The sequence below is a fragment of the Nicotiana tomentosiformis genome, chromosome 12, assembly GCF_000390325.3.
Source record: "Nicotiana tomentosiformis chromosome 12, ASM39032v3, whole genome shotgun sequence".
Lineage (NCBI taxonomy): Eukaryota > Viridiplantae > Streptophyta > Magnoliopsida > Solanales > Solanaceae > Nicotiana > Nicotiana tomentosiformis.
This window is the reverse complement of record NC_090823.1, coordinates 14,313,714-14,331,954: the sequence shown is the minus strand read 5'-3', so window position 1 is coordinate 14,331,954 and position 18,241 is coordinate 14,313,714. Positions and strand designations below refer to the sequence as shown.

General features: G+C 37.2%; 3 protein-coding genes across 3 annotated transcripts; all 3 read left to right on the top strand.

Annotated features, from left to right (window-relative positions):
• The first annotated feature begins 10,953 nt into the window (after positions 1-10,953).
• Positions 10,954-12,096, top strand: LOC138902271 (uncharacterized). The gene is made up of 2 exons (XM_070190116.1): positions 10,954-10,957; positions 11,498-12,096. Exons 1-2 carry the CDS (start codon positions 10,954-10,956, stop codon positions 12,094-12,096), a joined length of 603 nt encoding a protein of 200 aa, XP_070046217.1.
• A 2,725-nt stretch (positions 12,097-14,821) lies between these two features.
• Positions 14,822-15,847, top strand: LOC138902270 (uncharacterized). The gene has a single exon (XM_070190115.1). It carries the CDS (start codon positions 14,822-14,824, stop codon positions 15,845-15,847), a length of 1,026 nt encoding a protein of 341 aa, XP_070046216.1.
• A 1,953-nt stretch (positions 15,848-17,800) lies between these two features.
• On the top strand, positions 17,801-18,208 carry LOC138902269 (uncharacterized). The gene has a single exon (XM_070190114.1). It carries the CDS (start codon positions 17,801-17,803, stop codon positions 18,206-18,208), a length of 408 nt encoding a protein of 135 aa, XP_070046215.1.
• Positions 18,209-18,241: the final 33 nt, after the last annotated feature.

The following is an 18,241-nucleotide window of genomic DNA, read 5'->3' as shown; positions in this document are numbered from 1 at the left end:
CGTGCAACCCGATCCCACAATATATTCATTTTCATTTAATTCCGTTGTGAGGTGCAACCCGATCCTCAATATATCTTTTCATTCAATTCTATTGCGCCGTGCAACCCGCTCCTCCAATATATTCACTTTTATTTCTATTACGGTGTGCAACCCGCTCCTCAATAATACAATTTACCAATTCGTATAAAAGAAATATTCCAATATATGCAATAATTAATATGAAATTTAAAGACAACAAGCATATAATAATTATGATTTATTTAGAAACAAGTGATGATAAGTAGCAATTAATTGTAGAAATTAAGGAGAAAATAGACAATTTAATATTTAGTACGCTAAATGTCAAGTAACAATTAAGTTACATAAATCAAATAAGCATGGATTCAAAGCATAATATTGAGCAAGGAATATGAGAGAAATAATTAATATAGTAATTAATTCATGATTTAAAATAATTTATGATTTCCAGATAAATGTGCAAACAATCAATTTGACGACGTATAGGTACTCGTCACCTCACCTATACGTCGTTACACATGAAATTCACATAACAATAATTCAAGGGTTCTATTCTCTCAAGTCAAGGTTAACCACGACACTTACCTCGCTTCGCAACCAAATTCAAAATTCCAATAAACCTTTGCCTCGCGAATTGATGTTTAAAAGCTTCAAATCTAGTCACAAACAATTCAATATTCTCAACACGAATCGTAGGAATTACTTCCATATAAAATTACTAATTTTCCGGATTAAAATCTGAAATTCATTTCAAAACCGACAGTGAGACCCACGTCTCGAATCCCGAATAAACTCACGAAATCCAAACACTCGTTCCAATACGAGTTCAACCATATAAAAATTATCGAATTCCGACATCGAGTTGGCTTTCAAATCTTAAATTTTTGTTTTTGGAAGATTTTATAAAAATCTGATTTTTCTTCTATAAATTCACGGATTCATGATGTAAATGAGTATGAAATCATGAAATATAACTTATTTCGGATAAAGAATACTTACCCAACTCAAACTCGTGAAAAATGCCTCTGCAATCGCCCAAAACCGAGGTCTAAAACTCAAAAAATGAACAAAAATGTCGGACTCCGGACATATATATTTTGTCCAGGCAAGTCGCATCTGTGAGATGCGACTTGTCTCAAAAGTTTAAAGCCAAAAATTACGGTACCATCCTTCAGTCAATCAATCATAACTTTTTGTACAAATGTCCAAATGATGAATAGTTTATCTTTATCGAAATTAGAAGCAAAGGACTACAACTTTCATGTTTTGATAATTTCGATATTCCTTATAGATTACGAGATATAAGCTTCCAAAGTCAGCCTGGTACATCAGAAATTTCTGGCGATGCACACTGCCAGTTAAACAAAAACTACATTACCAGCCTTCAGTCAATCGATCAAAACTTACTATATAAATGTCCAAATGATGAATGGTGTATCTTTCTAGAAACTAGAATGAAAGGGCTACAACTTTCATGTTTTGATAATTTCCAGATTTCTTATAGATTGCGAGATATAATCTTCCAAAGTCAGCTCTGTGCATCAGAAATTTGGCACACTGCTGTGATAAACCAGCAGTAAAAAATGACCTAAAAATGGTCTGAAACCATTCTGAAACTTACCCGAGCCCCTCGGGACCCCGTCCGAATATACCGACAAGTCTCAAAATATATTATGGACCTACTCGAGGTCTCAAATCATACATAACAACGGCGAAACTACAAATCGCGCGTCGATACAGACTTATGAGTTTATGAAATTTTTAATTCAATAACTCGCGCCGAAATTTGCCAAATCAATTCTGAATGAACTCAAATTCTGCATGCAAGTCATAAATGATATAATGGAGTTGTTTCAATTTCCAGAATCGAATTTCGACCCCGATATCAATAAAGTCAACTCCCTGTCAAACTTTTCAAAAATCTTCTATTTTTCAACTTTCGCCAAAATGCGCTGAATTGTCCTACGGACTTCCAAATCCAAATTCGAACATGCGCATAAGTCCAAAATCACCATACAAAACTATTGAAATCATTAAAATTCCATTCAAGGGTCGTTTCCTCAAAAGTCAAATCTCATGTCAAACTTTAGAAATTCAAGCTTTATAAAATCAAACCTTTTATGTTTTTCAAAAACTAACGGAAAACGTGACTACGTACCTCGGAATAACTTTAAATTTTGTACATAAGTCACAAATATTGATACGACACTGATCGAACTCTCAGAATCTAAATCGGGACCCGGTATCAACAAAAACCTAATTATGACCAAATTTAGAAATTCTTAAACCTTTAAATTTCTAGTTTCTGTTAAATGCCAATAATTTGAGCTAGGGACCTTCGAATTCGATTCCGGGCATACGTCCAAGTCCCAAATTACGATACGAACCTAACAGAACTGTCAAAATACTGATCCGGTTCAGTTGGATCAAAACGTTGACCAAAGTCAACTCAATTGAGTTTTAAAGCTCTATTTCATATTTTAATCAATATTTCATATAAAAACTTTACAGAAAAATTTATGGATTGTGCACGCAAGTCGAGAAATGATGAATAGTGCTTTTCGAGGTCTCAGAAGATAGAAATTAATATTTAAAATTAAAGATGACATATTGGGTCATCACAACTTCACATGCACATTGACATATAGGCATAGCGATATTCCTTCCTCTAGCTATCTGATAATGGACCATCTTATCTGTTGTTGAAAGTTTTTGGCAAAATAAATAAGTTACCCCCTGAACTATGACCCAAATCCATGTTACACACTTTCTGGGAACGAATATTACTTTACACACCTAACCTTTCCAAAGTGTATCTAAGACATACTACTTTGTCCACGTGGACAGTGCATGTTTTCATAACGAATGAGTCGTGTGAACAGAAGAATTTTGTGTCAGATGTCAATTTTTTTAGTTTTTTAATATTTTAAATTCTGCCATGGCTACTCCTTGAGCTCCACCACCCGATCTCCTTCTTCTCAAATAGACATACCACGATTTCTCATATCTCTTCTCGTTGATTAGTTTTTAGTTTTTTTTCCCTAGATCTTTTGTCAAGAAATTTAGATTAGATTCAGCAGTTAAAGCTTTTTGTAGCTCCGCCAAAAGCTTGCCTGAACATTGCATAGAAGATCTTTTTCTTTTTTTTTTTTTTGTAGAGAAGCTTAACTTGAGCTTTACCCATGGCGAAGTCGAATTTTCCGGAAGCAAGAATTTTTCGAAATTTTTTCCAACCATTAAAGCTTGATTCAATTTCAATGGAAAAATATGGAGTTTTGGGTGTGTTTTCTGGTGATTTTTGTTAGTTAATGGTGGCTTTGTTATTAAGTAAAAGGTGAAGGAATAGGCTATGGTGTTTGATGGTGAAGAGAGGAGGAAGACAACCATGGTAGTTTAGATGGGGAAGATAAGAGGTATAACTGTAATTTTAATTATTTTATTTTTAAATGACATGTGTCACTGTTTGATTGGTGCGTGATTATAACGACCAGGCCTGTCGTTTTGAGAGTAATAGCCCTGATCCCTTATTAGATGCTTCCCCCGTATCGTTTTCTGCTTATGTGACTTGCTATGAGGTTTTATTTTTGGTTTCGGAGTGTTTTGGGACACTTAGTCCCTAAACGGAAGCTTAAGCCTTAGGATTTTGATCATAGTCAAAACTGTATGAAGACGACTCCGGAATGGAGTTCCGTCGGTTCCATTAGCTCCGTTAGGTGATTTTGGACTTAGGGACGTGTCCGGATTGTGTTTTAGAGGTATGTTGCTGATTTAGGCTTAAAATGGAGAAAGTCGAATTTTTGGAGATTTTGACCAGAAGTGGACTTTTTGACATCGAGGTTAGATTCCGATTTCGGAAGTTGGAGTATATCTATAATGTTGAGTATGACTTGTGTGCAAAATTTGAGGTCAATCGAACATGGTTTGATAGGTTTCAACATCGGTTATAGAAATTTGAAGTTTCAAGTTCATTAAGTTTGGATTAAAGGGTGATTCGTAGCATTGTTTGATGTATTTTGAGGGCTCAACTAAGTTCGTATGGTGTTTTAGGACTTGTAGGTATGTTAGGTTGAGGTCCCGGGGGCCTCGGGTTGATTTCGGGTGGTTAACGGATCTTTTTGGACTTGTGAGAAATTGCAGATTTTCTGATGTCCCCAGTTCTGGTTTCCTTCTTTGCGTTTGCGAGTGGAGTCCCGCGTTCGTGAAGAGCAGTTGGAGGCAGGAGGAGAATTGCTCTTCACGTTCGCGAAGTGGGGGCCGCGTTCGCGAAGGTTTGTTTAGCAGTGCATCGCGTTCGCGTAGAGGAAGTAGAGCAACTGGGACCCCAAGGCTTTGATCTATGCGTTCGCATAGATGAGATCGCGTTCGCGAAGCAGCAGGCATTGGAAGCCACGCGTTCGCGAGAGGTCACTCACATTCGCGAATGAGGGATTTTGGTCAGTGATTAATTGTTCAACACGAACGCGAGGGTGTGGCCGCGTTCGCGAAGAAGGAAATGCCTGGGCAGAATATAACATTTCAAAAACGAGGGTTTTGCCATTTTTATCAAAAACTTGAGTTGGGAGATCGGATTTGGACGAGATTTTGAGGGATTTTTAGAGACATCAATTGGGTAATGATTCTTCACTTATTTTTGGTTATATCCCACTAATCTATCATTAATTTTATCATTTAATTTTGGATTTGGGGTGAAAATTTGGGGGAAATGGAAAGAAGTTCTTCAACCAAGATTTTGGGTTTTGATGGGATTTTGACATCGGATTTGGATAATTTTGGTATGAGTAAACTCATGAGTGAATGGGTGTTCATATTTTGTGACTTTTACCCAATTCTGAGATGTGGGCCCGAGTCAATTTTTGGGGCAATTTTCTAATTTCTTGCTTTAACTTCGATTTCATTAATTAAATTAGTTTCTTATAGTTGTATTTATGGTATGTAATTGATTTTGGCTAGATTTGGACCATTCAGAGTCGGATATTCATAGAAAAGGCATTGTTACCGATTGATTGAGCTTGGTTCGAGGTAAGTGGCTTACCTAACCTTATGTGGGAGAAATCCCCTTAGGATTTGGTACTGTTGTGATATGTGAGCATCGTGTACGTGAGGTGACGAGTACGTACACGGGCTATTTGTTGTAAACCCCGATTTATTTTACTGAGTAGTAACCAGTTTTTCCTTTAATTTGAGTTATATCGTTTAAATAAGTATTAGTATGTTTTTCATTCTTAATTGAGCTATTCCAATATGTGTAGTCATCTTGTTTAGTCTAATATGGCATGTATACATGCTTTAACTTCTTATTTGAACTCTGTGAGGCATGCCTAGTTGATTCCTGTTAATTTTCCTTATTCTTTATCAGTATAACTGTAGAAATCTTGTTGTTAACTATTGTAATTATCGGTTTGAGTTGTGTGTTTACTTTTGTGACTACGAGACGGTTCCTCGGGAGTTCTCCCTGCACATTTACTTTTGAGACTACGAGGCAGTTCCTCGGGAGTTCTCCCTATATATTTACTTTTGAGATTACGAGGCGGTTTCTCGGAAGTTCTCCCTGCACATTTACTTTTGAGACTACGAGGTGGTACCTCGGGAGTTTTCCCTGCATATTTACTTTTGAGACTATGAGGCGGTACCTCGGGAGTTCTCCCTGTATATTTATTTTGGGACTACGAGACGGTATCTTGGGAGAATCCTTTGATGTTTACCCATGTGTGTTGTATTGTTGCATTGCTGTGTTTCCTTTTTGTTAAATTCTAGTCTCTTATTATACATGTTTTTGTGTGCAGATCCAGGTACTTCTTATCAGTCCTGCTACTAGCTGAGAGTACTTGCTGTTGTACGGAGACTTCAAGGTACATCTACCGCGTCCGCAGACCTCGGAGTCCCCCTCTATTCTCTCTTATGTCATTTACCTTATGTACTTCTTCTGTTAAACTCTAGTGTATAGAGATACTAGTTTCCTTCTGTAGCTTGTAACTTATGATGTTTCGGATTTTGGGAAGACTGTGTATTTATAGAGTATTGGTTATTGTACACACCGAGCGGCATTGTTACTAGTTATTTAGTTATCTATTGCTGTTAGTTGCCAAGTTTTACTTTCGTTTTGTTATTTTCCGTAATTTGTTAGGCTTACCTAGTCGTAGAGACTAGGTGCCGTCACGACGTTATACGGAGGGAGTTTGGGTCGTGATAGTGATATTACACATATTCTGAAAAACTGGTTAAGAAAAAAGTAGTGTGTCTTAGATACACTTTGGAAAGGTTCGGTATGTAAAGTAATATTCGTTCTCAGAAAGTGTGTAACAGGGATTTGGGCCATAGGTTAGGTGGCAACTTATGTATTTTGCCAAAGTTTTGGAAAAAATTACAGTTTTTCTGACATACTCACATTTTGGTGACTTCGGAGAAAGATTTGGATTTTACTGTTATACCTAAAAAGCATGCCTATTTTTCGTGACTATGAACGAGTTGAGCTTCATATCTTTAAGTATTATTTGTACTGTTTTTATTATATTGTTACGAGTTATTCTTGGTTGTTGGTGTTGGACTCTGACCGTTGTTCAAGCTCGTCACTACTTTCAACCTAAAGTTAGGTTTGTTACTTATTGAGTACATGTAGTCGGTTTTACTCATACTACACTTCTACACCTTACGTGCAGATTTCTGATGTTGATGTTGTTGTGTATGGTGGGAGCTGGCCTTGAAGATGTACCTACATTCCGGTCATAGCTGCCTCTTATTCTTGGTATCTTTATAATTATTAATCTGTTCATGTATATTTCAAATAGATGATGTATTTATTTCATACCAGCTTTGTTAACTCTAAATCTTAGAAACTCGTGATTTGTACTACCAGTCCTTGGGAAGTGTATAAAAGATTAGTTATTTCATCATTTATTCTATCAGTAAATCTTATTGAATTGGATTATTATTAATTGACTTACCTAGGAGGTTGAGTTAGGTGTCATCACGACTAGTTGGATTTTGAGTCGTGATAGACAAGTAACCAACGCTACTTGCTTGAAGTGCATACTTTCAATCTTTTTGTTCATTTTCTCCATGTGCTCATTTCTATACGATGGGGTCCACATATGAATCTCTGATCTTTAATTTCGTTCTAGTCCAAATGTTGACAAGTAGTGAATTGTTGATTTTTTCCAAATTTTATTATTTCTGCAACGCATATAGAAGATTAGTACCATAAAAAAAAATATTATAACAATTAACTTTATGCATAGTATTATTATATTTTTATCTTTATCAAATACCCCTACACCTAGATTTTTCTTTGTCCTCGAAGAAATTTATGAGTTCCTCCTTTACAGAGAAAAGATCATTACATCAGTAAATACAGGGTTCCCTTGAATTTGCCGAAATTTTGTTTCTCCTGTCATTTTAATAAATTTTCTAGAATGAATATTCTTTACTCACTGTCCTTGTCCTTATTTCACTGTATAAATTAAGTCACCTTTTACATAAAGGAATATTCATCAATCAACTTTATTCAAAATAATCATAAAATAGTGTTTATATCACGACCCCAATTTTCTACCATAGGATATTGTGACGGCATCTGTTCTCTAAGACTAGGTAAGACTAACAAATATGCGGAATGATTGTAATAATGATTTAAAAGCCTCAAAACTTCGACAATGATATAAAATAAAATCAGCCACTCAACAATGTACAACTCCCAAAACCCGGCGAAATATAAGTCACAAGCTCTATGAAGTCATACTGAATAAATCTATACAATAGTGTCTAAATAAGGACAAGGAAGTAGAATAACCCAGGTGGAGGGGGACTCCGAAGCCTGCGGAAGCTGGCAGGTGTACCTTGAAATCTCCATGCACGGACTCTACTCACTAACGCCCGGTCTGGTAGAAGGTACCTGGATCTGCACAAAAAGATATGCAGAAGCGTAGCATGAGTGCACCACAATGGTACCCAGTAAGTATCAAGCCAAACCTCGGTAGAGTAGTGACGAGGTCAGGTCAAGGCCTTACTGGAAATTATAAAAAATAGGACGGAAGATTTAACAATATAATAATAATGACAAGGAAATGAAACAAGTAAGGAATAAACCAAGAGCTAGCTACACAGAATCAAGGCAAATAATACATCACGAAAGGAAACAAAGCAACCGAAGAAAAGTACAATAATTAGAGAAAGATCAACAAGGGTCACTACTGAGGTACTGCCTCGTAGTCCCAAATCACAAGAACAAAATAACAATCTGTCCTTATATCACCGCGGGAGCCTTTACATTCAGTTTTAAAAATTATTTTCCCGAAATAGTATCCTGTGTTTTACCCACCTTATCATACCGCATGACTTCTAGTAGTTCCCTTACTATCCACGCGTATCAAGCCTACCTTATCTCACCGCATGTGTTTCAACCCCAAAACCTTATACCACCGCATATGTATCAATATCACAGCATATCACAGATCGCACTTCAAGTGTCCAATATCACAACTTGCCAGAGAAACCAAACAATAACAGTAATTTCACAGTAAAGAACCCACGACTCAACCACAAAGTACATAAGAGTCTCAACAAATAACAACCGAAATGAACAACTCAACAGAATGGTATTTCACAACTTAATACTTGACTCAATGTGAATCACGACCTTTATATCTCATTATCAATTTCAACAAAAAGATATTCCACGACTTAACAACTTCAAGAAAAGAGTCCAACAATTAAGCAATGAATAGGGAATAAAGAAAAAAAGAACTTAAACTAAACATGTAGGGCAATTAGCATATTAGAGAGTAAGACAAGTAGACATGTGAAAACAGACTAAGAATGATTAATATCACATGTTAAGATAACTCAATTAAGGCATGAAAGGAATCTACATAGCTAAAATCAGAAATGTTTACATTTAGCCTGTATACACACTCGTCACCTTGCGTACACGGCTTCCACATATCACAATTTTCACAAACAACACCAATCCTAAGGGGAATTTCCTCCATACAAGATTAGGCAAGTCACTTACCTCAAATCATGCTAAATTCATCCAATAGTAGGCCTTTCCCTCGATTATCCAACTCCGAACAACTCGAATCTAGCCAAAATAACTTCATACTATAAATAAAAACTGTAGGAAACTAATTCGAATAATAAAGTTACGATTTTTACAAAGAAATAAAAAGTCAACTCAAAAAGTCAACCCAGGCCCGTGTCTCGAAACCCGGCCAAAATTTCAAAATCCAAACACTCATTTGATAACGAGTCCAACCATACAAGAATTCCTCAAATCCGACCTCAAATCGCCTTTCAAATCCTCAATTTATAGCATAAGAAGTTTCTACCATTTTTCTCTAATTTTCCAACTCAAATCCCTAATTAGATGATAAAAATAACCATAGATTCATGTAATTTAACCAAAATCGAGTTAGGAATTCTTACCCCAATAATCTCTCTGAAAATCTCCCAAAAATCTGCATCCCACTGAGCTCTCTAAATCCAAAATGTGAAATATGAAATAAACCCTCGATTTTGAAACTTAAATCTGCTGCTCAGTTATTTACTCTTCGTGAACGCGGAATCTGCCTCGCGTTCGCGATGCACAAAAATACACAGCTGCCAAAATCCTCTTTGTGAACGCGAGATAACCCACGCGAATGCGATGCACATTGAGCCAGACCTACGCGAACACGACCCCTCTTATGTGAATGCGGTGAACAACTTCTCTTACCTTCGCGATCGCGTGTCCACCTTCATGAACGCGAAGAACAACCTCACATGCCTCCCCAGAAACCTTTAGCGAATGCAAAGAAAGAAACCAGATCTGAGAAAAAACAGAACTTCAGCAATTCCTTAAGGTTCTTAAATGTGCCGAACAAGGTCCGAATTACACCTGAGGCCCCCGGGACCTCAACCAAACATACCAACAAGTCCTAAAATATCATACGAACACGCTCGAAGTATTAAATCACATCAAACAATACTAGAATCACGAATCGCGCATCGATTCATGCCTAAGAAACTTGTGAACTTCTGAATTCCAAAACTAATGGCGATTCATACCAAAACAACTCCGATTGATTTCAAATTTTGTGCACAAGTCATAATTGACATTACGGACCTATTTTAACTTTCGGAGTCAGGATCCGACCCCGATATCAATAAAGTCAACTCCCGGTCAAACTTCCCAAATCTTCCAAACCTTAATTTTCCTATCTTCGCCAATTCACGCCAAAACGACCTATGAACATCCAAATCCACATCCGGTCGCGCTCCTAAGTCTAAAATCACCATACAGATCTATTAAAATCGTCAAAACTCCATTCTGGTGTCGTCTTCATAAAAGTCAAACCACTGTCAACTCTAACAACTTAAACCTCTAACTTAGGGACTATATGTCCCATTTCACTTTGAAACTTTTTTGAACCCGAAACCAAGAACCCCGGCAAGTCACATAACCATAATATAACATAGAGGAGGCAATAAATAGGGGATCGAGGCTAGTACACTTAAAACGACCGGCCGGATCGTTACAGTTTGTCAAACGACTATAAGCTTGCCTGGTTTGTAGATCACCATTAATATAAACTAACACTGATAATAGAATCTTGTAGGACTTTTATTAGCTTATAACATAGGCTGAGTGCTTTGGTTGGATATTAGGGATACATTTTAGTGACTGAGGAAATTTTCGTTTATGAAGGATCTCAAATATATTTAATCTGCTTCCATCCTTTACTTTAGTCTTCCCACATATTTAGAGAAATAAGTACTAGATGAGTCTTTTCATCTTCTTTTTCATATATATATATATATATATATATTGATTTCAAGTTTAGAGTTCCTGAATTTCTTCAACTTTTCTAGTGCAGTAACATGAACCTGAGAACTTATATTCATATACAAGCGTATGCAAGCGAAATTTTTTCTTGTTAAAATATACAATACAAGGTTGAAATGGGTCAGTGAAATTCATGGTACGAATAGGTTTATTGAAAGAACAAGCAATTTGTATAATGGCTCAAATAGGGATACTGGGGATTTATTTAATTAGGGATTTATTTTCTAGATCAATGATGTTTAGGACTTCGCCTCAATAAACAAGACAAAGCAAGTTCTAGTAAAGTTTTCTTAGCACTTCATTTAGATGATGAAATTGAACTAATTGAAATTAGAATGTCCAATACTTTACTGCTGAATTTATACAAAGTTAATAAAGCAAAAGCCCAGAATACAGAAATCATTCCAAAAAAAGATTTTAAAGTGACAAGTGATACTTTAATTTTTAGCTTATTCTTAGTATGCCAGTATTCCTTTTGAAGCTGATATTTTTTTCTATAAGAAGTTGTCATATTTTTAAACTTTTGGACAAGAACTAATTCCATTAAAACCGGAGAACAAGCCAAAAAAATACTCAGGAGCTTACCTACAACATGGCAGCCTAAGGTTATTGCCTTAGAATGTCAAGATCTTGATAAAATGCCACATGATAAATTGTGAGGAGACCTCATAGAATTTGAAAAGACTTATCTAAACAAACGAGCACTAGAAGAGAAAACAAAAAATGTAGCTTTCAAGGTAACTGCAGCCGAGACTGAAAAAGAAGAAGAAAAAGAAGAAAGAGAAGGAGAAGAGGGAGGAGGAGGAGAAGAGGGAGGAGGAGGAGAAGGAGAAGAGGGAGGAGAGAAGAGGGAGGAGGAGGAGAAGAGGGAGGAGGAGGAGAAGGAGAAGAGGGAGGAGGAGAAGAAGAAGAGAGGGAGGAGGAGGAGAAGGAGAAGAGGGAGGAGAGAAGAGGGAGGAGGAGGAGAAGAGGGAGGAGGAGAAGAAGAAGAAGAAGAAGAAGAAGAAGAAGAAGAAAGAGAAGGAGAAGTAGAAAGAGAAGGAGAAGAAGGAGAAAAAGAGAAGAAGGAGAAGGAGAATGAGGAGGAAAAGGGAGGAGGAGAGCAAGATGAAAACATAGCAATGCTATCTAGGGTAGTATCAAATATGATGAGAAGAACCAGAGGAGGAAAAAAAGGTAAACAATTTACCAGAAAAGAAAGGCCATCAAATGAAAATGATGGAAGGTGCTATGAATGTGAAAAATTTTGTCATATATAAGCTGAATGTCCGAAATTAAAGAAGAAAATCAACAAAGTTTTTTAAAAGAAGAAATCATTCGGAGCATGGAGCGATGAAGAAGGGTCTGTAAATAAAGAAATGGCCACCATATGTTTCATGGTAGTAGGCGAAAGTGATGATGAAGAATCAGAGAATGACCTAGATGAAAAGCTAAGTTTGATGGAAATCAGAGAAACCAATGAGGTACGTCCCTATCCTAAATATAATGAACTCCAAGAATTTATTGATTTAGCTATGATTTATCTTGAAAAGGTCCTTCACAAAATTCAAAAAGAAAAAATAGGATTGGAAAATAAAACCGGAGATATGTGAAATTGAAAGAGACATGTTTTAGGAAGAAGTCTATGAACTCCAGCTTTAGTTAAATGATTTACGAAAATCCACCAGTCATGGCCCTATCAAATCAAATAAGTCGACTACTCGAAAAAATCCTAGGTAGGAACCTTTTATCAGATCCTATGAGGGAACTAAACAGAGTCACCCTGCTTGTTTTTATTGAGGTGAAGCTGGTCATTTTTCTAACAACTGCTGGGTTAGGAACAAAAAGGAATGAGTCTGGAAACCTAAAATAACAAATGAGGCTTCTACCTGTAAGTATAACCAAAAAGGACCCAAGAAAACTTGGGTGCCTAAGAAAAAGTAATTTATTTTTTATGGAGAAACACCGCAAGAAAAATTAAAAAAAAAAAAGGAAAATGGTATCTTGACAGCGCGTGTTCAGACACATGACCGGTGACAAATAAACTTTTTAAATATGTCACAAATTTAGATTGCGGATCAGTTACTTTTGGAGATAAATCTATAGGAAACGTCATTGGGGTAGGAAAAGTTCCCTTTAAATTCTACACGTTAAGTAGACGAACTCTATCTTGTGGACGAACTAGGATACAACTTACTCAGTATCAGTCAGCTATGCGATAGCGACTATGAGGTACGCTTTAAAAAAACTAGTTGGTCTATAATAGATGAATGAGGTAACTCTATTCTTTCTAGAAACAGAGACAAGATTGTTTATACTCTTAGCAAATAGATAATCTTGATAATCATATTTGTATGGCATCTATGATCGATGACCCATGGTTATGGAATAGAAAACTAGGCCATGCAAGCATGCATTCCATTGAAAAGCTTTCAAAACAAGATCTAGTCATCGATCTTCCAAAACTGAATATTTCAAAAGATCATATTTGTGATGCATGTCAACTTGGAAAATAGACTAGATCCCCCTTTAGACCAAAAGACATTGCTTCTACTTCAGAACCTTTGCAACTACTCCACATAGATCTTTTTGGATCCACAAAGACCTCCAGTATAAATGGTAAGAAACATTGTTGATGATTATTCTCGTTTCGCCTGGGTTATTTTTTTGAGTCACAAAGATGAGGCACTAAAGAACTTTGAAGCTTTTTGCAGAAAGTGCAACGTGAAAAAGGTCTCTACATTTTCACAATAAGGAGTAATCATGGAGGAGAATTTTCAGTGTAATTATTCGGACGATTGACACCCCTTGTAGCTACAACTTGCTCATTCTTGGGCGTTGGGTAAAATAGAATATAGTAGGGCAAGATTTAGTCTGTGGCCAAAATTATTTATATCCGGTAGTTGTAATGTGTATAAAGTTTGTATATTTTTTTTATATATAACATACAAAAATGTATATATATAGTATATTTTTCATCTATTATTTTGAGAGCGGCTATACAGTATAGCGGTGAAGAAATATGGGGAGAGAGAAAAAGAAAACCAAGATATTCTCCCATAACTCCTGACCTTACAACAATCTTAAATTTAGAAAAAGAACAATCATGAATACGATAACATGCTTAAGGTGCACTCTGAATTGATCAAATTATCGTGATTTGTATACGTTCGCGTGACATAGTTATGATTTTCAAAATTAAAACCAAGATATGCGTTCGCGCAACTTTGGACAAAATAATCTTAATAATAATAATAGTGTTATCAATTGTGTACACGTACGCGTGACATGAATTTTAACGCCAAACAAAATGAGAATACGTACGCGTGACTCGTTTCAAGATAATTCCATAATTACGAATAATTAAGCAATTAAAAGTGGTTTAAAATATTTCTGCGCAATAATTCAACCAACAACGGGCGGGATATGTTTCTCTCTCGGCATGTTAGCTTAACCTGCGCCATCCATGGAAAAGAGAGTGTGAATTCCCTCGCATAAGGAATTAGTGGCCCAGGAAGTTGCATCACATGGAGGAAATAGACTATCTGGACATTGACACACCAACATAGAGTATTTTATCAGCCTGTGGGATATGGCTGGAGGCCAAAATTTGCACTGAATGTATGTGATTTGGTCATGTAGAAGAAAATTGTTGGAAACATGAACACAAAGAGGAGGAGAAGTTCCAAGCGCCTAAACGGAGGAGGTAAAGAAGCAACAAAGAAACTTGCAAAAAATGGAATGGCAAGTAAAAGCAACTGCTGAAACAACAAATGAGACTCAGATTGACACTGCCAAACAACCTCCTACTGGAAAGGATAAGGAGATTACTGCCACAAATCATGTGCTATCTAAAGTTGATCAAAGTAAGAGCCAACCTGAGATAAGTAATCAACCTGATAAGAATGAAAGAAGTAATAACGAGGTTAGAGTAGCCACCACTAACAGGTACTCTGCCCTGGAGACTGCAGCTACTACATCTGAGGAGAATGGGTTTAGGCCCCCATGATAATAGCAATATGGAACATTAGAGGGCTTAATAAGCCCTTCAAACAAAAAGAGTTTAAGCTCTTTTTGAATAAGAATAAAGTAGATCTCATTGGATGCATTGAGACTAGAGTTAAAGAACCAAAATCCAAAATAATACTGAATAAAATAGTACCTGGTTGGGAAGCATGCTACAATTACCCAAATGCAGTGAATGGGAGGATATGGTTACTGTGGAAGAGACACCTAAGAGTCCAGATTATTAGCATAGCCGAACAGCTAATCCATTGCACAGTAGAGGAGACTACTGGTTTCTCCACTCATCTGACTATTGTATATGCGAAGAATGACCTTCAACAAAGAGATACTTTGTGGAATGAACTGAGATTTATTGGGAACCAGATACCGACTCCTTGGCATATATGTGAAAATTTTAACAATGTGCTATCTACTGAAGACAGGATTGGAGCACCTGTAACTCAACAGGAGATACAGGAATTCCAACACTGTATTGATACATTGCAGCTTAGTCTGCTGAAGACAATTGGTTGGCATTTCACTTGGTGCAACAAGCAGCAAGGCACTAGCAGGGTGTACAGCAAAATTGACTGGGCATTTAGAAACTATCACTGGTTGCAGAAACATGGGCACATTGAAGCTGACTACATGAATCCTTCAGTATCAGACCATTCACCAATTCTTATCCACTATGGTGCAAGGATTGAGCTTCACCCTAGACCTTTTAAGGTCTTCTCAAATGTGCTACACCATCCTGAATTTAGGAAAAAGGTTGAGAATACATGGCACTTGACAGTGAGGGGTGACCCTAGACATCAAGTGTTGAGGAAGCTACACCTTCTAAAGGATAATTTGAAGGAGCTGATAGCATATATGGCATCATACAAACAAAAGCTTGAGCAGTTGAGAGAGGAACTAGAAGTAACACAAGCAAATCTCAAACACCAGCCACAGGACCAACTCCTTATTGACAAAGAAAGACAAATTTTGCTTCATTTGGAGAAGTGGAGCAGTATAGAAGAATAGGTTCTAAGGAAAAAATCAAGGGCAACCTGGATTACTAGTGGAGATACTAACTCCAAATACTTTCATGCACAATGGAGAATGAGAACTGCCAAGAACACTATCACTTCAGTTTATATTGAGTGTGGTATCAAACTCACAGAACCCAAATTGGTAGAAAAGGAATTCATATCCTTCTTCGTTGGGCTTATGGGGGAAAGAGCCTCAGAACTACCTTGTCCAAATGCAGAGGTAATAAAAAAGGCACTTGTTTGAACTATCAGCAACAATGTCAACTAGTGCAAGAGGTAACAAAATGATGAAATTCTGGAAGCCATAAAAGAAATGCCCCTAGACAAAGCACATAGAGTAGATGGCTATCCTATTGAATTTTTTGTCAAGCAGTGGGAGGTGGTAAGAGAGGATGTCTATGGAGTTGTACATTACTTCTTCCAAACTGGCAGCATGCTGCATGCTATCAATTGTACTGCAATCATACTGGTACATAAGGTTCCTTCACCAACTCAGATAAAGGACTATAGGCCAATTGCATGTTGTACCACCCTGTACAAGATCATAGCCAAAATTTTAACTAGACGATTCAGCAAGGTTGTTGGTGATATTGTCAGCCAATCCCAATCAGCTTTCATCAGAGGCAGATCCATCATGGACAACATACTCTTCAGCCACGAAATTTTTAAGGGTTATGGTAGGAAAGGTTTATCCCCTAGATGTGTATTAAAAGTGGACCTTAGGAAAGCATATGACACATTGGAATGGAGCTTTATCAGAAGAGTCATGGTCGATCTTTGCCTTCCCCACAAATTTGTACAATGGGTCATGGAATGCATATCTACTGTTTCCTATTATCTGGTCATTAATGGAGGGCTCACCTAGCCTTTTCCTGGGCAAAGAGGAATCAAACAAGGGGATCCTATATCCCTCTATCTCTTTGTCATAGCTATGGAATATTTGCAAAGATAGATGAATCAATTGATCACTAATGGTGATTTTAATTTTCATCCAAAGTGTAGGAAACTAGGAGTTACTCATATTTGCTTTGCCGATGACTTGCTTATGTTCTGTAGAGCAGGTAAGGAGTCTGTTAGACTATTGAACGGTGCTTTTCAAGCATTCTCACAAGCTTCAGGTCTACAGGCTAATGCTACCAAAAGCTCCATTTACATAGCTGGTATGACAGAGGACATTAAACAAGACATAGTGCAGCTCTTGGGATATTCCTTGGGCGATCTACCTTTCAAATATTTGGGGGTTCCATTGTCGTCTAAAAAACTTTCAGTGGCTCAATGTCTGCCTCTTATTGAAAATATTACTGCTAGGATAAAGTGTTGGTCTGCCAAACTCCTCTCTTATGCAGGCAGACTTCAGTTGATAAAATCTGTAATATTTGGAATATAAACTTACTGGGCACAGATCTTTGTGATACCAAAGAAGGTAATGAAAGCTATTGAGAATCTATGTAGAACCTTCTTATGGACTGGAATGATAAATCTATCAAAGAAAGCACTGGTGTCTTAGGACAAAGTGTGTTTACCCCAAGCAGCTGGAGGCTTGAATGTCCTAAATCTATGTATATGGAACAAGGCTGCAATAATAAAGCAGTTATGGTCAATTGCACAGAAAAAGGACTGCCTCTAGATAAAGTGGGTACACAGCTACTACATCAAGAAACAAACTCTTGACTCCTTCCCTATACCTAAGACAACAGCTTAGGTAGTTAGGAAGATTATGGAAACTCGAGATATGGTTATACAACAGGTTGTGGTACAAGGCGACTTACTTGCAAAGTTAGAAACAATGCAGAACATGGATGGTTCCTTCTCTATTAAAAAGATGTACCTGCACCTGATTCCTCGTCACCCCAAAGTCCCCTGGAAAATCCTTACACTGCAGGGAAACATCCATCCACGAGTGAAATTTATCCTATGGTTAGTAGTGCAAAACAGGCTAGCAACAATGGATCGACTGCAGATGATAGACATACAAGCTCCTATGCCTTGTGTTTTCTGTCATGGTGGCATTGAAACTCATGCAAATCTATTCTTTGAATGCCCTGTTACGCGTGCATTGTGGCTGAGATTACTGACTTGGCTTGGGCATATCAGGAACAGAGGTGATGCTACACATGAATTACAATGGGTATGCAGTATGGCCAAGAGGAAGAGTGGACTGGGAGCTATCACTAGCTGTGCATATGCGATGGCAGTCTATGTCATGTGGAGGGAGAGGAATCTGTTAAGGTTCCAGAAGAGCTCTTATGATGAAGATAGAGTCAGTAGAGAAATAGCAGTACATATTCACATTAGAGGACAAAACCTTAGGAAATGGTGCAAGCCTTTGAGTCTGCTGAGTTCACACCCTTAGCGAGATAGCTGAACATTTTCTTGTTTTCCTATA